General features: G+C 48.7%; 1 protein-coding gene across 6 annotated transcripts in view; it reads right to left on the minus strand.

Annotated features, from left to right (window-relative positions):
* Positions 1 to 22,421, minus strand: part of PROC (protein C, inactivator of coagulation factors Va and VIIIa) — a 33,397-nt gene that overhangs the window by 3,783 nt on the left and 7,193 nt on the right. The window contains exons 2-8 of one of the 6 annotated variants that reach the window (XM_081581157.1): positions 16,313 to 16,457; positions 15,033 to 15,146; positions 9,348 to 9,628; positions 3,791 to 3,957; positions 2,165 to 2,189; positions 1,908 to 2,045; positions 1,647 to 1,781 (exon numbers count right to left, since the gene is read on the minus strand). In XM_081581157.1, the coding sequence (XP_081437283.1) occupies positions 1,647 to 1,781; positions 1,908 to 2,045; positions 2,165 to 2,189; positions 3,791 to 3,957; positions 9,348 to 9,381 (499 nt within the window). In that variant the 5' untranslated portion in view covers positions 9,382 to 9,628; positions 15,033 to 15,146; positions 16,313 to 16,457. Of the gene's footprint in view, positions 1 to 1,646; positions 1,782 to 1,899; positions 2,046 to 2,164; positions 2,190 to 3,790; positions 3,958 to 5,425; positions 5,532 to 6,797; positions 6,844 to 9,347; positions 9,629 to 15,032; positions 15,147 to 16,312; positions 16,458 to 22,421 lie in introns of those variants that run through there. The other 5 variants (XM_081581155.1, XM_081581158.1, XM_081581160.1 and 2 more) reach the window with 5 other exon arrangements.

The raw sequence follows: 22,421 nt of genomic DNA on the forward strand, positions 1-22,421 counted from the left end.
CTCCAGGCAAGAACACTGGAGTGGGTTGCCATTTCCTTCTCCAGTGCATGAAAGTGAAAAGTGTAAGTGAAGTCGCTCAGTCGTGTCCGACTCTTAGTGATCCCATGGACTGCAGCCCACCAGGCTCCTCTGTCCATGGGATTTTCCAGGCAAGAGTACTGGAGTGGGTTGCCATTGCCTTCTCCACAGGAGGAATGTTGAGAGTTTGTCAAAGAAACTGCTAGAGCCCTAGGCTTCTGTCTCGACCCCTCATCAGTGACTTGACTATCCTCTCTGACCCCTGCAGAAGACCCTAGGTGTATTCTCTGAAGAGGGTGAACCAGAGACTGTGAGCTCAGGACTCAAGGAGACGCCACAGGAAAGAGTGACACACAAGGCTGACCAGACAAAGTCCCACAGACACCTGCAGGCTGGGAAAACGCCAGCTCCTCTCCCCTGCACCCCACACAGGGCTAGAAGCCAGGCTGGGACCACCCAAGCATGAGTTTGGATGATTCCTAACAGAAAATGGCCTAAAGACCTAAGAATCTGGGCAATAGGGTTCTGTCAGTGACTTGAGCCTTCAGATGGCCTCACAGAAAAGCCCACTGGCCAACAGGCCCACTAGGCATTTCTTTGAAACTTCCTGTGACTCTCTAATTACTTCAAAAGGAAAAGTTAGATCTTCTGTTTTTTCAGTAAAAGGACTATAAAAGGACTGGACTATAAAGTCGTGGCTGCTGTCTATGGGGTCGCACAGAGTCGGACACGACTGAAGCGACTTAGCAGCAGCAGTAAGTTTCTCAAAAGAACACAGAATCAAAGAGATGGAACATAGAAGAGATCATAAAACTAGAAAATCAGCCCAGGGCAAAGAGATCTAATTAGAAGATGCAGAAACACAGAACAAAAAGCAGAGAAAGCAGAAAGGTCAAGCCATCCAGGATATAACTAAAGAAATGTTCCTAGAAGTAGAAGATGTGAATTTCCACATGAAAAAGACTCTACAAAGTGAATGAAAGGAAATCCACACTAAGGAACAACCTATTGAAATTCATGGTAAGGGTTGCCAAACTCCGATTGTTGTGCAAGTATATAACTCTGATAGTAATTAAGACGTATAAAAAAGAAAACAGAAAAGAAGGTTGCGCTCTCTCTTCAGAGAAACCAGAGGTAAAGGGGGATATAAAGCCATCCAAGATGGTGGCTCAGCTGGTGAAGAATCTGCCTGCTGATGCAGGAAACGCAAGAGACTCGGGTTCAATGCCTGGGTTGGGAAGATCCCCGGGAGAAGGAAATAGCAACTCGCTCCAGTATTCTTGCCTGGAAAACTCCAGGGACAGGGGAGCTTGGTGGGCTACAGTCCATGGGGTCGCACAGAGTCAGACACGACTGAGCACTCACACGATAGATGTGGAGGGTACTGGAGGCGTGCCCTCCACATCCGCTCATCCGGTGAGCTACCTCTGTGCTCCTGCCCCAGGAGGCATCCCCAAGGTGAGCGGTGGCGCCTGGAGAAAGGTGGGCAAGCGAAGGAAAGAGCGGGCAGGACACCCGCGACACCCGTCGGGGACACCCTCCTTCTCCCATCTCCCTTGCCTAGGACTCAACCCGGTGGCTCGCTCACCGCCCGGGGATCCCGCGCGGTCCCCATTGAGGGAGCTCACCCTTGGACTCGCAGAGCTGGTGGTCGTCCTCCAGCCGGTAGCCGGGCGCGCAGCTGCAGTGGCGCCTGCCCTCCTCCTCCCGGCAGTAGTGCGCGCAGCCGCCGTTGTCCGCCGAGCAGTTGGAGAAGCGCACCTCTGGGCAGACATGGAGGAGGGCGCCCCGAGGGCGCGGTGGCTCTACGCGCCCGGCAGGCTACGGGCCCGGGGAGGTCCCCGCCCCGCCGCCTGCCGCCCCCCGCCCCCCGCCCCTCGCCCCCTCACCGTGCAAGCAGAAGCGGCCCTCCCAGCCCTCGGCGCAGTCGCAGCGGAAGCCGCCCAGGCCATCGATGCACTTGCCGCGTCCGCAGCATGGGAGGTCGCACGGGCTCTCTGAGGGCCGGTCCTCGCACTGGTCCCCGTCTGCGACGAGGGGTGAAGAGGGCGTCACGCGGGCCGCCGGCCCGCTCCCCGTTCCCCCAGCGACCCAGAGACCCCCGGGGGGCACAGGTATGGTGGCCCCAGGTCTGGAGCGCACTCACCGCTATACTTGGACCAGAAGGCCATCTGCGGAGAGAAGTGGCAGCATCAGGGGCCGTCAGCCCACCTGTGTAAATGGGGAGCCCCTGGGACCCCTCCCCGGGCTGGCCCAGGTCCAGCAGGGCAGCATCTAAGCGGACAGGGGAGCGATTATCCCACACAAGGAGGGGTCAACCCCCTCAACCGGGTTGGGGGGTGGGGGAGGGGCGGGCAGCTGTATCCTGAGAAACGCCAGGCCCCTCCTTGCCTCTCTGGCCATCTCCACCTCACATCCCATACCTGACCCCGGTGCCCTGGAAGCTTGCTCTGGGTGCTGGCTGCCACCAAAGCAGCCACTGCAGCAGAAGGGACCCAAAAGCTCCCCCCCCCCCGCGCCCCCGCGTGCCCTGCTCTGTCTCATGCCAGCCCCCTCCCTCCTTTCTCAGCCTGTCTGGTCTCCCTGAGCCGGTGTGCTCAGAGCTGAGTGTCCAGCAGGACACTGTAGGTGAGACACAGCTTGCTAATTCAAGAAGTCTGCTTTTATAACCGGGTTTGGGCTTCCTTGGTGACTCGGTAAAGAATCTGCCAGGAATTCAGGAGACCTGGGTACGATCCCTGGGTCAGGAAGATCCCCTAGAGAAGGAAATGGCAACCCACTCCAGTATTCTTGCCTGGAAAACCCCATGGACAGAGGAGCCTGGCGGGCTACAGTCCATGGGGTCGCAAGAGTTGGACATGATTTAGTGACTGAAACACCGTCTTGGTGGCACTTCCACTGCTGGGCTGGGGACCACCATTCCGAGATGGGCTTGATGATGCTGGGCTTGATGCCCAGGCCACAAGCCCCCCTGCTGGAGACCTGGGTTAGGTGGGTGTGATGTGGCCAAGCCATGCCTGCAGAAAGCCACCTAGACGTCTGCTGAGGAGGCCATTTGAGGAAAGAGTCCGTGGGGATCTAGTCAAGCAGGTGGTGGCAGAAGGCAAGAGAAAAAGCCACCCAGAGTTCCCCCTTCAGCCCTGAAAGCCCTGAGTGGGAGGGCATGCCTACAGACAGCTTGAGGGGCCCCCAGGTGGTGGCACAGCCCCAGGTTCTAGAAGATAAAGTGAGCTCCTGAAGCTGGAGGGGGTCTGAGCCTTGTATCAGGAAGCCACCTCCCTTACCGAGTGCACGCTACCGCCTCAGGGGCTCCACCATGGAGCTCTGGGGGCCAGAGAGGATGGATCCTTTCCTTAGATCCCCTGAGCAACCAGATTTCACCCCTGGAGAATCTCAGGCACCGAGTGGGTGTGTGTGCAGAGACATCAGAGTCTTGGGTCACCTGATGAGCAGGTGCAGCGTGGAAGCAGGGGTGGTGGCCTTTTGGTCACAGGGAGTGAGAAGAGGGGAGGCAGTGGTGGCCAGTTGTAGGTGAACTGGGACTGAGTGGGAATCCCAGCCCAGGGCTTCCCCAGACTCTTCGTGCTCATTGCAGAGTTCTGCTTCTTGGAGTCCTGACCAAGACCGCAGGGCCATTTACTCTGCAGCTGCACCCCCAGCAAGCTGGGAGGTAAGGGGCTGGTGTCCACTGCCCCCCTCTCAAGGGCCCCAGGCTGCTTCTCCAGGTCCCACCCCCGAGCCTCATTTTCTGCACCCAGTCGGGCAGCCTTACTGTGTCTTCCGTGTTTTGGAAAATCTCCCGAGCCTCCTCGAACTCACAGACCTCCTCTGAGCACTCACGCTCCACGCTGCCGGGCCTCAGCTCCTCCAGGAAGGAGTTGGCACGTTTGCGGATCCGCAGCACTTGGTGGGCACGCTGGCTGCTGGAGAACACTGAATCTGGGGTGGGGACGGGGAGCTGACTTTGGTGGGGGGCCTGCTGTGAGGGGCCCCCACTGGGGAGAGACCCTGGGGAGGTTTGCAGCTTGGGTCCCCTCCTCCCCTGCTCTCCTCCTTCTCCCGAAGTAGGTGACAAGTCATCTGAGGACAGGACACGTAACCATTCAGAGTGCGTGCGCTAAGACAGACAGACCTTCTGAACCCACCTCAATCTCCATGTGACCTTGAGCCAGCCTTTACCTTTCTTCACTTTGGTTTATTCATCAAAAAATGAGGATGAGATAGTCATGTAAAACACTTAGCACAGTGCCTGGCACAGAAATGAGCAGCCAGTGACCAATGCCACGTGCTATTGCTATTGCTGGGCTTCCCTGGTAGCTCAGCTGGTAAAGAACCCGCCTGCAGAGCAGGAGACCCCGGTTCCATTCCTGGGTCAGGAAGATCCCCTGGAGAAGGGAAAAGCAACCTACTCCAGTATTCTGGCCTGGAGAATTCCATGGACAGAGGAGCCTGGCAGGCTATATAGTCCATGGGGTCACAAGAGTCTGACACTACTGAGCGACTTTCACTGCTCTTGGTATTGTTCAATTGCAGAGTTGAATGGGCCTCATTGTTCTCCAAGTACCCCTTGTGGCACCCAATCTTGACTCCCTCCCTCCATCCTCCCGGCCCCCCCACCCTAGGAAGAATTTCCCATGCCCTTCCCCTTGGGCGGGAATACCTGGATAACAGCAGCGCTGCCACCCAGGGAGCACCACAATATCCCCCAGGTTCTGAAAGGTGTCTGCCTTGGATGCAGGGGGATAGCTGGGGTGGAGGGACCAAGCTGGGGAGTGTAAAAGAGAGGCTCCAGGATGCCATGGCCGGGAAGGGCATCCTCAGGGAAGGAAGATGTGCTGGAACTGAGTCTGGCCTTTGGAGCCACATGGACCAGGGTTGGGTGTGGGGAGGAAGGCACCCCAGGCAGACCAGCAACTCAAGAAGAGGCAGAAATGTAAGAAACAGCCTGTTGTGGCTCCAGGAGCGGGGGGAATGGCCCACCTAATAAACCAGGTAGCTCATTTCTCCCACAGGCCTCCCCACCCCCTGAATTCTGGCCTCCGGTTCTTGGCTGTGTGGACCAGGGGAGCAGTTGGGGCAGGGCAGCAGATGAGCATTTTAGGAGGAGAGGCTGCCCTGGGGTAGTATGGATGGCAGCTGGGCCTGGAGCTCACACAGTTGAGAGAGTAAGTAGTGGAGAGGGAAAGCCGGGGGCTCTGTGACCACTCCCCCCCAGGGAGGAGGAAGGGCGTGTCCCCAGGGGCTCCCAGTCATCATCTCAGTACTCAGGCCCTGGGTGCCCTGCTGCTTTTGCCCTCAGTCACGTCATCTCTGTTCATCTCACCTCACCCTGAGGCTCAGAGGAGATGGCGAAAAGTAGGAAGATCCCGAGGGTCCCAGGGAGCGGGGAAGGGGAGCATGGCCTTACCAGGAGGAGCTGGTGTGCTGGAAATTCCCCAGACGGTCATGAACAGTAAGAGGCTTGTAAGCTGCCACATTCTGAAGCTGCAGCCACCTGTCTGAGGAGGACTTCTGAGCTTCCAGCAGCCCACCAGCCCCGACTCTGCCCACCACCACCCCCTCCTCCCACCGTGGGAGCTGAGTGAACAAGCCTCCCGTGCGCGCACGTGTGTGTGTGTGTGTGTGTGTGTGTGTGTGTGTGTGTGTGTGTGCTGGTCGCCAGGGCAGAAGCTGGGGTCAGGGGTCCCTGGTGACTATTCCGTCCGCTTCTCTATCCGGAGCTAAGGTCACACGACCTGAGTCTGCAGGGTGAAGAGAGGAAGTGGAAGGGGCAGTAACCTGGTGAAGATCAAAGGGGACTTGGCACAGAAGGGTTTGTGCCCTCCCCTGATGAGGGTTTGGGGGTGGCGCCTCTGCCGATCTACAGGCCAGGCCAAGAGTAATAACTAACATTTATTGGACACTCATGGTGCCTTTCAAGCAATTTGCACCTCGTTCAGAGGGCAGGTCACCAAGTCAGAGCGAATCCCAGCTCCAGGACAGGGTTGCTGGGCAAGATCCCTTACTGCTCCTCGGTTTCCTCATTTGTAAAATGGTTGGGAAAACTGTATTTCTGCCCTATATGGTTCTTGTGAGAATTAAATGAGTTCATCTACATAAAGCTGTTGAATAGGTTTGTGCACAGCAAATGCTCAGTAAGCCCGAGCTACTATTATCTCAGCTAAGGCTCACCACCACTCAAGAGGTAGGTATTAACGGTGTCACCCCATTTCACAGAGCGGGGATTGAGGCTCACAGGAGAAAAGTCACTCATTAAACACTCACAACCAGGAAGTGGAAGAGCTAGTACTCGAGCTCAGGCCCGTATGGCTCCAGGCCTGGAACTTTAACCCTTGCCCCAAACCACCAGGTGCTCCCCAAGGCCACAAACGCCCTGCTGCCTTCCAGGCTGAGTGGGTGCCCCACCAGCACTCCTCCCACCTTCCCCTCCCGCCTTCGCTGGCTCCCTCTGAGGCTAGTTCTGACTTTTGTTTAAAGGGTTTAGAAGTAGAGGTGGGGGTGGGGTGGGGACCCCCAGGGCACCCCGGGCTCCAAGCTGCCTCTGGTGATGGCTCTGAGGTCTGGAGGCCCTCGGCCAACTCCCACCTCCCTCAGAGTCTGGGAAGAAGGCCCCTGGGAACCGTGGCACCCAAGCCTGACGAATGCCAACCAGAGCTTTGGCCTGGCTGGTGGCAGAGGTGCGATTTCCTTACGCCAAGCTCCAGCCAGCTTCTCGAACCCTTCAGGCCTGCTCACCCTCCTCCAGCCTCTGTCACAGGCCCTCCTTGAAGGGGACTTACTGGGGTGGGCCACGGAGAGACTGCACGGTTGCCCTCCTGCCGCCATGACAGCCTGGAACTTGAGTTAATCCATAACCACAAATATTTGCTTGGCCCTCAGTGCAGAGGCCGCCCTCTCCACAGATAAACAAACAAGCTCCCAGCTCAGGACAGCTCTTGCCCCAAGCCCCCTCTGCCCCACAAGTGGGAGGGAGGTGAGGGGCAGGCACCTCCAGGTGTGGCCTCATTTTAGCCTCATAGCAGCTGGCTAAAGGAAGGACACTGTCCCCTTTTTGCAGATGAGGACATTTTTACCTAGTGATATTGCCGTTTGCCTCAGATCAGCACAACTGATGATGTTATTTCACCAAATCTAAGATGCCATTGGGCTACCCAGGCGGCGCTAGTGGTAAAACACACACACACACACACACACACACACACAAACCTGCCAATGCAGGAGGCATAAGAGATGCAAGTTTGATCCCTGGGTTGGGAGTATCCCCTGAAGAAAGATATGGCAACCTACTCCAGTATCCTTGCCTGGAGAATCCCATGGACAGAGGAACCTGGCAGGCTACAGTCCATAGAGTCACAAAAAGTCAGACACGACTGAGCGACTTAGCATGCATGCAGGATGCCATTGGTTATAAGATGCATCTATTTTATACGTCAGCATAAAAAAACTGTTAATTACTCAATGGCCTGCCATACTGATAACATCATGATGTGATGTAAAAACAGAAAAAGATTTGCCTCTCAGGGTCTCTATCACATGGGTGCCAATACTCGGCTAAACCCTCAGCTCCAGCTCCTCAATTTTGCAGATGAGGACACACAGAAATCTTTTGCCATTGGACCAAATTCACGGAGCCAGTAAATGGCAGGTCTGGATTAGAACTCAAGTCTTTCCAGCACTTCTGGCACCTCTCACCTACTTTTGTGAGCAAGTGAGAAAAGTCAACAGAATTTTGGAAAGTCTGCAGTCAGTTTGTGACCAGTATGTCAGAAAGGGCAGGAGCAGAAGTAAAGAGTTTGACCTAGAACCTCGGCCCTGGCGCTGCGGTCCATCAGCACTTATCACGCATCTTCCTTCCTGTACTAGAAATGTCCCCGCTTCTTCCAAATCCCACTCCCTCCTTGGAGAACTTGACCACACTCCTCAGAGTCCCAGCCCTTGCACAGCTCATGTGACTCTTCCCTAGTGACCTCTGGTGACAGCACCAGGAAGTCCCCTGACCCAGGAGTCAAACAGATTCTCTCCCCCAGCCTGCAGGAGTGGGGCATCAGTCACAGGGTTTGAAGCCAGAGCCTAGATATGCACATCTGGGCCTAAAGCAGAGGAGGCTGATGAGGAGAGAGATGTAGACGTAAAGAGAGAGGCTGAGACCACGAAGACCTGGAGAGTCTGGGCAAGGGGAGCAGCAGCAGCCTACTTCATCATGACTGGGGCACACCCTGTGTTTGGCTTCATGGGGGTCTCCCTGCCCTCGTGGGAAATTCCCTCTTTCCTTAAGTCTCCTTGCAACAAGACACCTCCTCCTGGGTTACAGCACTGTTCCAAGCTGTAGAGTACAAGGCCCTTATGCTGCCCACACGGCCCACTGGAGAAAACCAGAGGAACAGGGTGAACGTCTAACAAGGTAGACGCACTGTGCAGAGGCCAAGGGGCAGGTACAGATGGTGATTCTTATGAAATTCCAAGGAGAGGGAAATCAGCGCAAATAGGGTGACCAGAGAAGGCTACCTGAAGGAGGCAAGGCTTCAGCTGGACATCAGAAGGCAGGCAGGACCCAGGTAAGAGAGGAAGGGCCCTCAGGTGGGGAGGAGGAGAAGACAGAGTTTGGGATGGAGCTTCTGGCAAGTGGGGGGTCAGTGGCTGTTTGTAAGGTCTGGGGCTACTGCTTAGAGAAAGGAAGTCATGGTCCTGATGACTTGGGCAGGAACCATGAAGACCATGTGCCCAACCACACAAGAGGGGTGGCTTTCACAGCCAAGGAATGTATAAAAATGCCTCCTGCACCCTCATGCTAGCTCCAGGGTCCTCCCCCATGAGTCTGCAGCATCACTTCTACCCCACAGCCTGCTATCCCTCATTTCACCTTCCAAGTGCAAGGCACTGTGCTTGTTCACAGGGACTCCTGCCCGTCTTCTCCTCTCTGCCATCTCCTTGCCTCCCACCTGCTCCCCAGCCTAGCCCAGGAGATCAGCTCTGTGTGAAGTTTACTTAGGGTCCAGCACAAACCCTGACCAAGAATAAGGGACTCTGCCGGAGGCACCCACCTACAAACCAGCTGAGATGCCAAAGCATCAGCACCTAGAAGAGCCAGGGCATCTGCAGTGGGAGAAATGACTAGTGCTAGGGTCCACTAAGGTGGACCAGGGAAGGTCAGGAGGGTTCCTCTTGCCCTTCATGCCCGTGGGCCTGCTGGGATGCTGTAGTAGGGGTGCCTGCATCACAGCCTCCACATTGGCTGCCAGCGCAGGAGACTCGGGTCACCTCCCTGAAGCAAAGAAGGTCAGTGCCACCAGCTCTTGCCAAGTTCTGCTGACTTGAAAGGCAGGCATCACCTGGAGTGTCCGGGTGAGTCCAGGTATGCGGCATCCCTGCTCACTTGCGACAGCCGTCCAGCAGGGGGCGCTGCCGTGGTAGCGCGGAAGGGTTCCGGCCTGGGCTACAAGGTGCAGCTTCACCCGGCTTGGTGGACGTAGCCGACTATCTTGTCTGTCTCTGGGGTTGCTCTTCCGAGGTGTGAGTCACCCCACATTGGTCCGATTCAGTCAAATTGACTCAGATGGTAGAGCAGAACTCAGGCATTCCAGCTAGAGATGGTTGAGAGACAGGAAGGAGTCTGTGTGCAGGGAATTCCCCGAATTTGTGAGGACGCCGGAGAAGGTACGGGAAGCAAAGGAGTGAGGTAAAAAACAAAAGCCAGAATTATCAGGTGGCATCCAGCAGTGGGACGTTCAAAAACCTCATCTTTGGAATCAGGCTCACACGGGTTTAAACCTCATCTTGGTTCCTTCCTGGCTGGGTTGTTTAACTTCCCTGGGCCTCAGTTTCTACTCTGGAAATGAGGCCAAGAAGAGCATCCACCTCAGCTAGTTGTTCGGAGAAGGCAATGACAACCCACTCCAGAGTTCTTGCCTGGAGAATCCCAGGGACGGCGGAGCCTGGTGGGCTGCCGTCTATGGGGTCGCACAGAGTTGGACACGACTGAAGCGACTTAGCAGCAGCAGCAGCAGGTGGTTGTCATGGGGATCAAATAGTGTGTGTGTGTATAGATATATGATACATATGTATATAATATATGCATGTATATTATATATGTGTGTAGATAATTTATTTTTGGCTGCTTTGCGCAGGCTTTCTCTAGTTGCAGCCAGTGGGGGCTACTCTTCACTGTGGTGCACGGGCTTCCCATTGTGGTGTCTTTTCTTGTTGTGGAATAGTTGGGCTCTAGGGTGCTGGGCTTTCAGAGAGTTTCTACAAGGTGGACAGGGCCTGGGAGTTAACAAGTGATTGACTGAAAAATTGAAGTGTTAGTCGCTCAGTCGTTTCCCACTCTTTGTGACCCCATGGACTGCAGCCCACCAGGCTCCTCTGTCTATGGGATTCTCCAGGCAAGAGGACTGGAGTGGAAAAAAAAAGAATACTGGAGTGGGTTGCCATTTCCTTCTCCAGGGGATCTTCCCAACCCAGGGATCGAACCTGGGTCCCCTGCATCGCAGGCAGATTCTTTACCATCTGAGCCACCAGGGAAGCCCAGGTGACTGATTAACTGACAATTTTCTCTTCCCTGCTCCCCAAATGTCTCAGAGAGAAGGTGAGGATCAAAGCCAAGCAGGAACGGGTGTCCCCTTTCCCAACTGCCTGTGGAGGCGGGAGGGGTCTTGAGGGGGTGGTTAGCAGGAGAGGAAGGGCAGCTGCCATCTGTGCTGCAGGTTACCAGCCATCAGCTCTGAATGCTGAGTCACCCCAGATCCCTGGGGTCTGGAGGGCATGCCTACCTAGTATTGGGCCTGACTCTGGTAACAGGTGTCAGAACCCACCGTGAGTTCATTTACTGGCCAGAGTGACTAGAGGTGGGAAGGCATACGGGGAGCCTCCGTCCTCACCCCTGCCATTCCCCTTGCCTGGTGTCCACCCTGGTGTCTTCTGGTGGCGAGGCCAGGCTACTCAGGGCTCACCTGGGAAGAGTGAAGAGAGGAGACAGTCCAGGGTGGGTGGGTTCCCCGTTAAGAAATAGAGATGAATAGATACAGTCCAGTGTCAACAGCACAATGGCACATTGATTCTTTTTTAATTTTATATTGGAATATAGTTAATTCACAATGCTGTGTTAGTTTTAGATGTACAGCAAAGTGATTTAGTAATACATATTCATATATCTGGGCTTCCCTGGTGGCTAAGCTGGTAAAGAATCTGCCTGTATGCAGGAGACCTGGGTTCGATCCCTGGGTTGGGAAGATCCACTGGAGAAGGGAACGGCTACCCACTCCAGTATTCTGGCCTGGAGAATTCCATGGACTGTATAGTCCGTAGGGTCTCAAAAAGTTGGACACGACTGAGCATCTTTCACACATTCCTATATCTATTCTTTTTCAGATTCTTTTCCCATATAGGTTATTACAGAGTATTGAGTATAACTCCTCATGCTCGACAGTAGTCCTTGTTGATCTGTTTTCCTTTTAGTAGTGTGCATATGTCAGTCCCATCCTCCCAATTCATGCCTCTCCCCACCAAGTCTGGGAGTCTGTTTCTGTTCTATAAACAAGTTTATCTGCACCATTTTTTTAGATTCCACATATAAGTGACATCTTTTGATATTTGTCTTTCTCTGTCTTACTTACTTCACTTAGTATGGGAATCTCTAGGTCCATCAATGTTGCCGCAAATGGCATTATTTCATTCTTTCTTTTAAAAAATAGGTGTGCAGTATAATTTACAAGCAGTAAAATTCACTCATCTTGAATGAACAGTTCTGTTTTGACAAATGTATGTAATAGTGTAACCACCAGCACAAACATTAAATGGGTCATTTTTAACACCCTCACAAAGTTACCCTGTGTCTCATCCCCAGCCCCTAGCAGTCACTGATCCTGATTTCTGTTATTTTCTATAGAATGATATAAACATGGAATCCTTACAGTATGTAGCCTTTTAAATCTGGCTTTTTCATTCAACATGAAGCTTTTCAGATTTATCCATGTTGATGTGTGTATCAGTAGTTTCTTTCTGTTGCTGAGTAGTTTCCATTATACAGAAGTACCACATATTGTTATCTGTTTGCCTGTCATGGGCTATTATTAAATAAAACTGCTAGCACACTCACACACAGGTTTTTCTGTGGGTATATGTTTTCTTTCCTTGTAGGCAAATATCTAGGAATGGGATTGCTGAGTCATATGGTAAGTACATGTTTACTTTAAAAAAAAAGAAGAGTGAAAGCAAAACTGTTATCAAAATTGGCTTATACCATTTTGCATTCCCACCAGCAACACTTTGTTGTTATTGTTCAGTTGCTAAGTTGTATCCGACTCTGCAACCCCGTGGACTGTAGCACACCAAGCTCCTCTGTCCTCCACTATCTCTGGAGTTTGCTCAAATTCATGTCCATTGAATTGGTGATGCTATCTAACCATCTCATCCTAACAGACGCAGAAGAGCTTAAGAAGGGGTGGCAAGAATACACAGAAGAACCATACAGAAAAGTTCTCAATGATCTGGACAATCATGATGGTGTGGTCACTCACCTAGAGCTGGACATCCTGGAGTGTGAAGTCAAGTGGGCCTTAGGAGGCATTACTATGAACAAAGCTAGTGGAGGTGATGGAGTTCCAGCTGAGCTATTTAAAATCCTAAAAGATGATTCTGTGAAAGTGCTGCACTCAGTATGTCAGCAAATTTGGAAAACTCACAACACACACATTTCTAATTGCTTTGCATCCTCCTCAGCATTTGGTGTGGTCAGTTCTTTGGGTTTTGTTTTTTAACTTTTAGCTATTCTAGTAGGTATGTTGTAGTATAACATTGTAGCTTGAATTTTTACTTCCCTAATTACTAATGATGTAAGCATCTTTTTCATCTGCTGACATTTATATATCTTCTTTTAGTTATGTGATGGTTTAAATCTTTGACCTATTTTTTACATTGAGTTTTGAGAATTTTTATATATTCTGGCACTAAGCCTTCTGTCACACAAGTAAAATTTTGTTTCAGTCAATGATTTGTCTTTTATTACTTAGCAGTGTCTTTTCATGAGCAAATATTTTTAATTTTGATGAAGTCCAATTATCAATATTTTTTGTGGTTTTTGTTTTTGTATCCTACCTAAGAAATCTTTGCCTTAGATCATGTAGCTCACAAAGGCTTTCTCATGTTTTTTTCTAGAAGCTTTATGGTTTTAGCTTTTGCATTTGGATCTCCAACCCACTTGGAATTTATTAAATTTTACATATAGTGTGAGGCATGGATTAGTGCTTTAATTTTTTTCTCTATATGGATATTGAGTTGTTCCAGCAACATTTGTGACAAACTCTATCACTTTCCTATCGGTGTCATCACTTCATATTTTGTTGAAAATCAGCTAACCATATATACATGTGTCTATATCTGCACTATATTCTATTTTTTAAAAAGATTTTATTTATTTTTGTCTATGCTAGGTCTTTGTTGCTTTGAGTGGGCTTCTAGTTGCGGCAAGTGGTGGCTTCTCTTGTTGCAGAGCACCGACTTCACTTAGTTGCAGGACGTGGGCATAGTTGCCCTGCAGCACGTGGAACCCTTTCACACCAGGGATCGAACCCATGTCCCTTGCACTGGCAGGCGGATTCTTATCCACTACACCACCCGGGAAATCTATATTTTATTCTATTGATCTATCTGTTCCTCCTTATGCCTGCATTATATTGTCTTAATTTCTTGGTCACTGTTACAAGATTCTACTGAATTATGAAATCAGGTAGTGTAAATCCTCCAGCTTTGTTCTTTTTCAAAATTATTTTGGCTAGTCTAGGTCCTTTGTATTTCTACACACATTTTAGAATCAGCTGTCAATTTCTACCTAAAGAATGCTTGCTGGAATTTTGATTGGGGCTGAGTTGACTCTATAGAACAATATGGGCAGAAGAGACATCTCAACACTGAGTCTTCTGATCTATTAGCATGGTATTTCTCTCTCTTTTTTTTAAAGGTCTTTGTTAATTTCTCACAAAAGTTTGACAGTTTTCAGTGTGCAGGTCTTAAATATATTCTGTTAAATTTATCCCTACTTAATTCATGTTTCTTTTAAGATTTATTTATTTTCGGCTGTACTGGGTCTTTGTTACTATGCACGGGCTTTCTCTAATTGCGGTGTGTGGGGTTCTCATTGTGGTGGCTTCTCTTGTTGTGGAGCATGGGCTCTAGGGTACCCAGTTTCAATAGTGTGGCTCATGGGCTTCCCAGGTGGCTCAGACAGTAATGCATCTGTCTGCAATGCAAGAGACCTGGGTTCGATCCCTGGGTTGGGAAGACCCCCTGGAGGAGGGCACAGCAACCCACTCCAGTATTCTTGCCTGGAGAATCCCCATGGACAGAGGAGTCTGGTAGGCTACAGTCCAAGGGGTTGCAAAGAGTTGGACATGACTGAGTGACTAAGCACAGCACAAAGCACATGGGCTCAGTAGTTGTGACACACAGGCTTAGTTGCTCTGCAGCATGTGGGATATTCTTGGACCAGGAATCAAACCCCTGTCTCCTGCATTGGCAGGTGGATTCTTAACCACTGGACCACCAGGGAAGCACTTACATTTTAAAAATGCTATTATAAATGGAATTCTAAAGATTACAATTTGCAATTGTTGGTTGCTGGTATATAGAAATACAATTGATTTTTTAATATGGAGACTTTTTCAGTTTTATTGAGATACAGTTAACATATAACATTATATTAGTTTAAGGTATAAACATGATCTGACATATGTATACATTACAAAAGGATGACCACAATAAGTTTAGTAACCATCTATCACCTCATCTAGTTATAATTTTTTCTTGTGATGAGAACTTTTAAGATCTAATCTCATTGCAACTTTCATACATGCAATATAGCATTGTTAACTATAGTTACCATGCTCTACATTACATCCCCAGAACTTATTTGTTATAACTGACCTCCTTCACCCATTTCCGCCCCCCTCGCTTCTGACCAACCTGTTTCCTTAATCTATGAGTTGTTCTTTTTTTAATTTCACACATTACACAGTATTTACCTTGAAGCTGAGTTCTTGATCCTGCAAGCATTTGCTATCGTGAACAACCAATCCAGTTTGTCCGGGATTCTCCTTATTTTAGCAGTAAAAGTCCTACGTCTGGTAAACTCTTCCCTTAGATGAGAAAATTCCCAGTTTTCAGTAATGGGCACAGAAGGTTGGGGGAAAGGTACAAACCCCAAAGGTGACCCCAAAAAGGGAGGCTGAAAGCCATACTGGTTTTAGTACCAAATGGACATGGCACTTTCCCTGGTTTCGACTGCTGCTGATGGCAACCACAATTTGCAGTTCCTGATAATGGATCATTTGTTATAACCACCCTTCCCAACCCAGGGATTCAACTCAAGTGCACTGTAATCTAAAGCATGAACATCCATTTTGCCTATGAACTGACTGTTGTGATTTGTGTTGAGACAGTGCTAGTTCAATTTTTAACATGGTGAATATTGTGGCCATGTTTTTTAATAGTTCAGTTAATGAAAATGGGAATAATGACAATACCAATAAGTGCCAGCAGGAACCAGACGTGATGATCATTTAGAAGTCTAAACAACTGTAACGTTAAAAAATTACATTTATTTATTTATTTGGCTGCATTGGGTACCAGTTGTGCTACATGGGTTCTCTAGTTGCAGTGTGCAGGCTTAGTTGCCCCATGGCATGTGGAATATTAGTTTCCCAATTGAGGATTGAACTCATGTCCCTTGCATTGGAAGGTGGACCAGCAGGAAAGTCCCATAACTGTGTTACTTTACTGACAACTGGCATAATATATGCAACTGGTTTAGGGAGGTAAATCAAAAAGGGCATGCTTCACAATATGCAGAAAAGAATTTGAGGTTGGCATGGTTGAGAAGGGCTTCCCAGGTGGCTCAAGGCAACCCACTCCAGTATTCTTGCCCAGAGAATCCCATGGATAGAGAAGCCTGGTGGGATACAGTCCATAGGGTCGCAAAGAGTTGGACATGACTGAAGCAGCTAAGCATGCATGCAAGCACATGGTTGAGAGAGTAATGTAAAAGTAGAAACTGATATTCACAACTCTTCAGTGAGACAGCCAAGGGCTTCTAAATTAATCAAAATCATTTTTTTGGTGTCCCCCAACCAACTCGCAGTTGAATATAGTGGCCACTGGAGGAAACATGCTAACTTCAGGCTATACTACAAACCTACAGTAATCAAAACAGTATGGTCCTGGCACAAATACAGACATAAATCAGTGAAACAGTATAGAGAGCTCAGAAATAAACCCATTCACTTATGGTCAATTAAGTTCTTACCTGCTGAGTGTCTTGCAAAATTGTCCACAGCACAACTATTGGAGTGTGGGTTGTTTCCTGGGATACTGAGGCTTTCATTATAAAAGATGTGGTGACTTCTGTTTCCTCAGAACATGCAAAAGCATTTAATAAGCCACTTGAGTTTCTAGAAATGGAAGAAGATGATCTCCTGCAGACATGTGCCTACAAGACTGCTCTCACCGTGGTCAGTCATAGACCATAGTTAACCTGCCATAGATGTGAACAGGTTATATAAACCTGTTATATAAACCATATAGAATGGATAAACAACAAAGTCCTACTGTATAGCATAAGGAACTATATTCAATATCCTGTGATAAACCATAATGGAAAAGAATATGAAAAAGAATATATATATAAAGCTCAGCCACTTTGCTGTAGAGAAGTAATTAATGCAACATTGTAAATCAACTATACTTCAATTTAAAAAAATCTTAGCCTTCTACAAAACCATCTTTTCAAAGTGTGGGACAAGAATAATTACTTTCTCTAACATGGGGATAGACTGAGAATGAGAATGGAGAAAAGGGTTGCAAGCAGAAATTTCTAAACTGTTCCTCTAAAACTGTTTGATCTTTGAAGAGGCCATACAGACACTAAAAATGGGTGAGCTGACTGCACCTAATTTGTTCAATGTGGTATGTAGGTAGTAACAAAAACTCATATAATGAAAAATGACTCAGTTTGGGGGAAATAAAACAAACATCACCAGAAAAGGACAGCCAGTTTAAGCAGGACTTGATCATTTCTTTACTAAAACTGGAAATTATTTGTCATTCAACTTTAATTTCCCAAGTTCAGATATCATTGTGCTTTAAAACCATTTTTCCTAAGAAATAGAGGTTTAGCTTATGACATCCAGAGTGCTTCAAAATGTTTAAAAAGAAGGCTATTTTAGACATGGATATCCTACACACTGAATTTATAGATGTAAAGGAGCTCACAAACAGCTGGTCTACCAAAACCAGCCTGTAGCTACAAAGTGGATGCACATTTTTGGAGAGCTGGAAACTAATCCCTATAGTCTAAAATCCTGCTGTTGTTAGTAAGACCCTAAGTATTCCATGCTCAAATGATTTGGTTGAGAGGATTGTTAGCTTGATGCCATTACATTTGACAGCTGGAATCAGTATGAAGTTGGCTTAATAAGAGCAGAGTTGCAAGTCAAAGAATTTTATATTTAACCACATTCAGTTTGATCACTACGTAAAGGAAGTGTTCCCTAAAGGCTGCAGGCAAGGAAAGAGAGGTAAAAAAAGCCTTTGTATTATTGGACAGAAATGTTATTTTTTTAATTAAATATTGGTAATTAGTCATGTTATTTTTTAAATTAAATATTGGTAATTAGTCCTATTATATTTGCTTTATCCTTTTTAAAAGTCTTATATGCATCTTTTTTTTTAAATTTATTTTTGTACAGCAGTTTTAGGTTCACAGCAAAATCCAGGGGACAATACAGGCACTTCCCATAAACCCCTACCCCCACACATGCATAGCCTCCCCCATTATCTACATATGTGACATAGTGGTACAATTGCTACTATGAACCTGCACTGACACCACATCATCAGCTAAAGCCCAGAGTTTACATTAAATTCACTGTTGATGTTGTGCTTCACCCAGTCATCCCTGTCACTAGCCCCACCCCCAACCCCTGGAAGCTACTGATCTTTTCATTCTTCTCATAGTTCTGCTTTTTTCCAGAATGTCATAAAGTTACAATCATACAGTACATAAACTTTCATATATACGTATTTTAATACAAAATTTAAGTAACCCATAATGGATTAAAATAAATTGCCCTATCAGAGGACAGAAACATTCTAAAATTATTTGTATATTTCTTTCTCATACATATTATTTGTTTAATTCGTCCTACTATGAATTATTGCCATTGTGACTAATCCTATTGTTTAAACAATAGCGCTTATGTAACAGAAAAGTAAATACAGAATATATAATTTCAAATAAACACCTATTTTTCATAATAATGTGTAATTCTAATATGTATCATTTCAAATAAATGATTTAGTCATTTTCTATATTAATACACAAAGCGTAGAATATTTTCACATATTACTAAAGTGAAAGTGAAGTCGCTCAGTCGTGTCCGACTCTTTGCGACCCCATGGACTGTAGCCCACTAGGCTCCTCGTCCATGGGATTTTCCGGGCAACAGTACTGGAGTGGGTTGACACTGGGTATGAGAACTGCATTTTTTACCTATTACATTATTATGGGTTTGGGCGATCTGGTACGCCTGTGTCTCAGGTGGGATCACTAACGTTGGTTGCTCCACTACAAGTCTACCTCCTCCTGTCCCCGGGCGCTGTTAAAACCCCAGGGATTCAGAGCCTTCTGACACCCGGTCGCTGCTCCAAGGGCTCACAGTCGGGTGACGAAGCCAGACACAAAACAGGCAGGCGGAGAGCGAGGTCGAAGGTGCCAGGAAGGATGCCCTGGCCAGTTGGGGCGGACCCTGTCTAGCTCCTAGCAGGCCCGGTGGGACGGCTGCCTGGAGGAGCCCAGCCGGGGCTGGACCGCGGGGAGAAAGACCGGGACCGGGGCGTGTGATCCGGTGGGCGGAGCCGCCGCCCGGGCCTCTGCTCACCCGGGCCTGGCTCCAATGGACCTGCGCAGCAGGGGTCTCCCTCCAGTCTCCGCCCCGGTGCGCTCCGGGGGTTACGCGCCTGAGTTGCGCCAGGCGGGGGTCGTAGTCCTTCCGGGCCCAGCCTCTAGCGTGGCCACTGCGCCCGGCAACGCGGGTTGCCCGGCCCCACAGAGGTCAGGATCCTGCAAAGTGGCTCCCGTGGCGGGACCTGCGCCCGGTCCCGCGCCGCTCCGACTCCGGCGCGGCCGCCGCCACGCCCCTACCTCCGCCGGCCGCGCCGCCCGCCCGGCGCCCCGCTGCCCGGCCGAGGCGTGTGCTGGATGCACGCCTGCAGCTGAGTCAGCCTGTGAGTCAGCGCCCCCTGACCGCCGGCCGCTGCGTCTGCGCTGCAGTTGGGGACCAGCGCGGGGAGCGGGGGAGGTGCCAGGGATGGGGGAGGGAGAGAGATCGGGGAGGATAGCCACTTCCAAAGCAAGGGTCTGCAGCCCACGGCCTGCGGGCCAAATCCGGCTGTCTTGTGTTTTTGTTCAACCCAGAAGTTAAAAATGACTTTTACATTTCTAATGGTTTTGAAGTACCAAAAAAATGATTTATTTTGTGACAAACAAAGTTACGTAAAATTCAGACCTCAGCGTCCACGAGAAGTTTTATTGGAACAGCAGTGCTCGTTTGTTTGTGTATTGGCCGTGGCTGTTTTGCACGACAGCTGCAGAGCTGAGCACTTGTGAGGGGCTGTGTGGCTCTTAGAGCCTAGGCTCTTCACACTCCGCAACTTCACAGGAGGCGTGTTCAGCCCTGGCTGTTAAGGAGGTCACTTGGTTTGCAGGGAGCAAGTTCTCGGGTGGGGGTGGGAAGGGGAAACTCAGGCCCGAGGGGGATTACCACCCTGGGAAGCTTTCCAGACCAGCTGAGCTGCCTCAGGGTTTGTCAGCAGGCGGGAGAGCCCCCAGGCTTCTGTGGTTGAACTTGCTAGGCTCTGGGACAGAGGGCTCCCGGCTGCAGCCCTGGAAACCAGGTTTGTCCCACACCACCCCTGGGAGCCCTAACTGCGCTGTAGCAGGGTCCCCCATGGGGCCACAGACTCCCAGCTGAGTGGTTTTTGCTCCTGGTTACCCATTAACTGGCTAGTCGTCACATAAAATTTCAAGGAAGTCAGGCCTGCATGTTTATTGCCAGGTGGATCCCTACTTGATGACGACCTACCCTATCACTTGCAGCCTGGGGAAAAGCATCTTGGTGAACCTTTATGACAGTTGTGGCTCAAGGCAGTGTTTTTCAAACTTAAAAAAAAAAAATAACAACAAGCTCAACTCTCAGTAAGAAACATATTTTACATGGTAACAAGTTTCACAAAACTACCCTTAAAACAGTGATGCATTCTTGCAATTGTCAATTCCTTTCTCTTCCTCCATATGTCTTGAAAGAAAAGCTTCCTAGGAGATATATTTTTACAGAGACTATTGTGGAAACTCAAACACAGAAAAGTAGAATAATATAATCGGCTTTCATGTATCAGTCCCTGAGCTTCAAGAGTAAATGTTTTGTCCAACTTGTTTCATCTCTTCTCCTTTTTTCCCAGAATATCTTTCCTATTTTTCAAAAGTTATGATCATGAAACACCAAATTGATTTTTTGACCTACTAATAGGTTGCATCCTGTTGCATGTGCGTGCAAGTCGCTTCAGTCGTGTCCAACTGTTTGTGACCCTGTGGACTACAGGCCACCAAGCTCTTCTATCCATGGGATTCTCCAGGCAAGAATACTGGAGTGCGTTGCCATGCGCTCATCCAGGGGATCTTCCCGAACCAGGGATTTACCTGCATCTCTTACATCTCCTGCATTGCAGGCGTATTCTTTACTGCTGAGTCGCAGGGGAAGCTCTGCAACCTATTAAGCAACATAAATGTGTTTGATGGCATCCAGACATATCTGTCTTTTCTCTTTTCAGTTCAAAGCACAGCAGCAAGAAAGCACCTTTCTTGCTGGAGGAGGCTTCTGGCTGTCAGTCAACATGACTCTCCTTGAGAGAGCAAGGATTCCAGAAATACATTTGCTTCATTGACTATGCTAAAGCCTTTGACTGTGTGGATCACAACAAAATGTGGAAAATTCTTAAAGAGATGAGAATACCAGACCACCTTACCTGCCTCCTCAGAAACCTATATGCAGGTCAAGAAGCAACAGAACCAGACTGGTTCCAAATCGTAAAGGAGTACGTCAAGGTCAAGGCTGTATATTGTCATCCTGCTTATTTAACTTATATGTAGAGTACATCATGCAAAATGCTGAGCTGGATGAAGCACAAGCCAGATTCAAGATTGTCGGGAGAAATATCAATAACCTCAGATATGCAGATGACACCACCCTTATGGCAGAAAGCAAAGAGGAACTAAAGAACCTTTTGATGAAGGTGAAACAGGAGAGTGAAAAAGCTGGCTTAAAACTCAACATTCAAAAAACAAAGATCATGGCATCCGATCCCATCCCCTCATGGCAAATAAATGGGGAAACAATGGAAACAGTGACAGACTTTATAGTCTTGGATTCCAAAATTACTCCAGATGGTGCGTGTAGCCATGAAATTTAAAGACACTTGTTCCTTGGAAGAAAAGCTATGACCAACCTAGAAAGCATATTCAAAAGCAGAGACATTAATTTGCAAACAAAGATCCGTGTAGTCAAGGCTATGGTTTTTCCAGTAGTCATGTATGGATATGAGAGTTGGACTGTAAAGAAAGCTGAGCACTGAAGAATTGATGCTTTTGAACTGTGGTGTTGAAGAAGACTCTTGAGAGTCCCTTGGACTGCAAAGAGATCAAACTGAAACCGTTTACCTCAGATTAGCATGCGAACCCAGCCAAAACCCACGGTATCTGGTTTCAGGACCTAATGAAGCTCAGAATCTTGATGTCTCATCCCAGAAAGAATTCAGTGAGAGACAAAGTGATAGGTTCAGTTCAGTTCAGTCACTCAGTCGTGTCCAACTTTTTGCAACCCTATAGACTGCAGCATGCCGCCTTTCCTGTCCATCATCAACTCCTAGAGCTTACTTAAACTCATGTCCATCAAGTCAGTGACGCAATCTAACCATCTCATCCTCTGTTGTCCCCTTCTCTTCCCACCATCAATCTTTCCCAGCATCAGGGTCTTTTCCAATGAGTCAGTTCTTTGTATCAGATGGCCAAAGTATTGGAGTTTCAGCTTCAACATCAGTCCTTCCAATGAATATTCAGGACTTATTTCTTTTAGGATGGATTGGTTGGATCTCCTTGCAGTCCAAGGACCGCTCAAGAGTCTTCTCCAACACCACAGTTCCAAAGCATCAGTTCTTTAGCGCTCAGCTTTCTTTATAGTCCAACTCTCACATCCATACATGACTACTGGAAAAACCATAGCCTTGACTAGACAGACCTTTGTTGACAAAGTAATGTCTCTGCTTTTTAATATGCTGTCTAGGTTGGTCATAGCTTTTCTTCC

The sequence above is a fragment of the Giraffa tippelskirchi genome, chromosome 3, assembly GCF_054371585.1.
Source record: "Giraffa tippelskirchi isolate mGirTip1 chromosome 3, T2T-mGirTip1v1.2.pri, whole genome shotgun sequence".
In the NCBI taxonomy this organism is placed as follows: domain Eukaryota; kingdom Metazoa; phylum Chordata; class Mammalia; order Artiodactyla; family Giraffidae; genus Giraffa; species Giraffa tippelskirchi.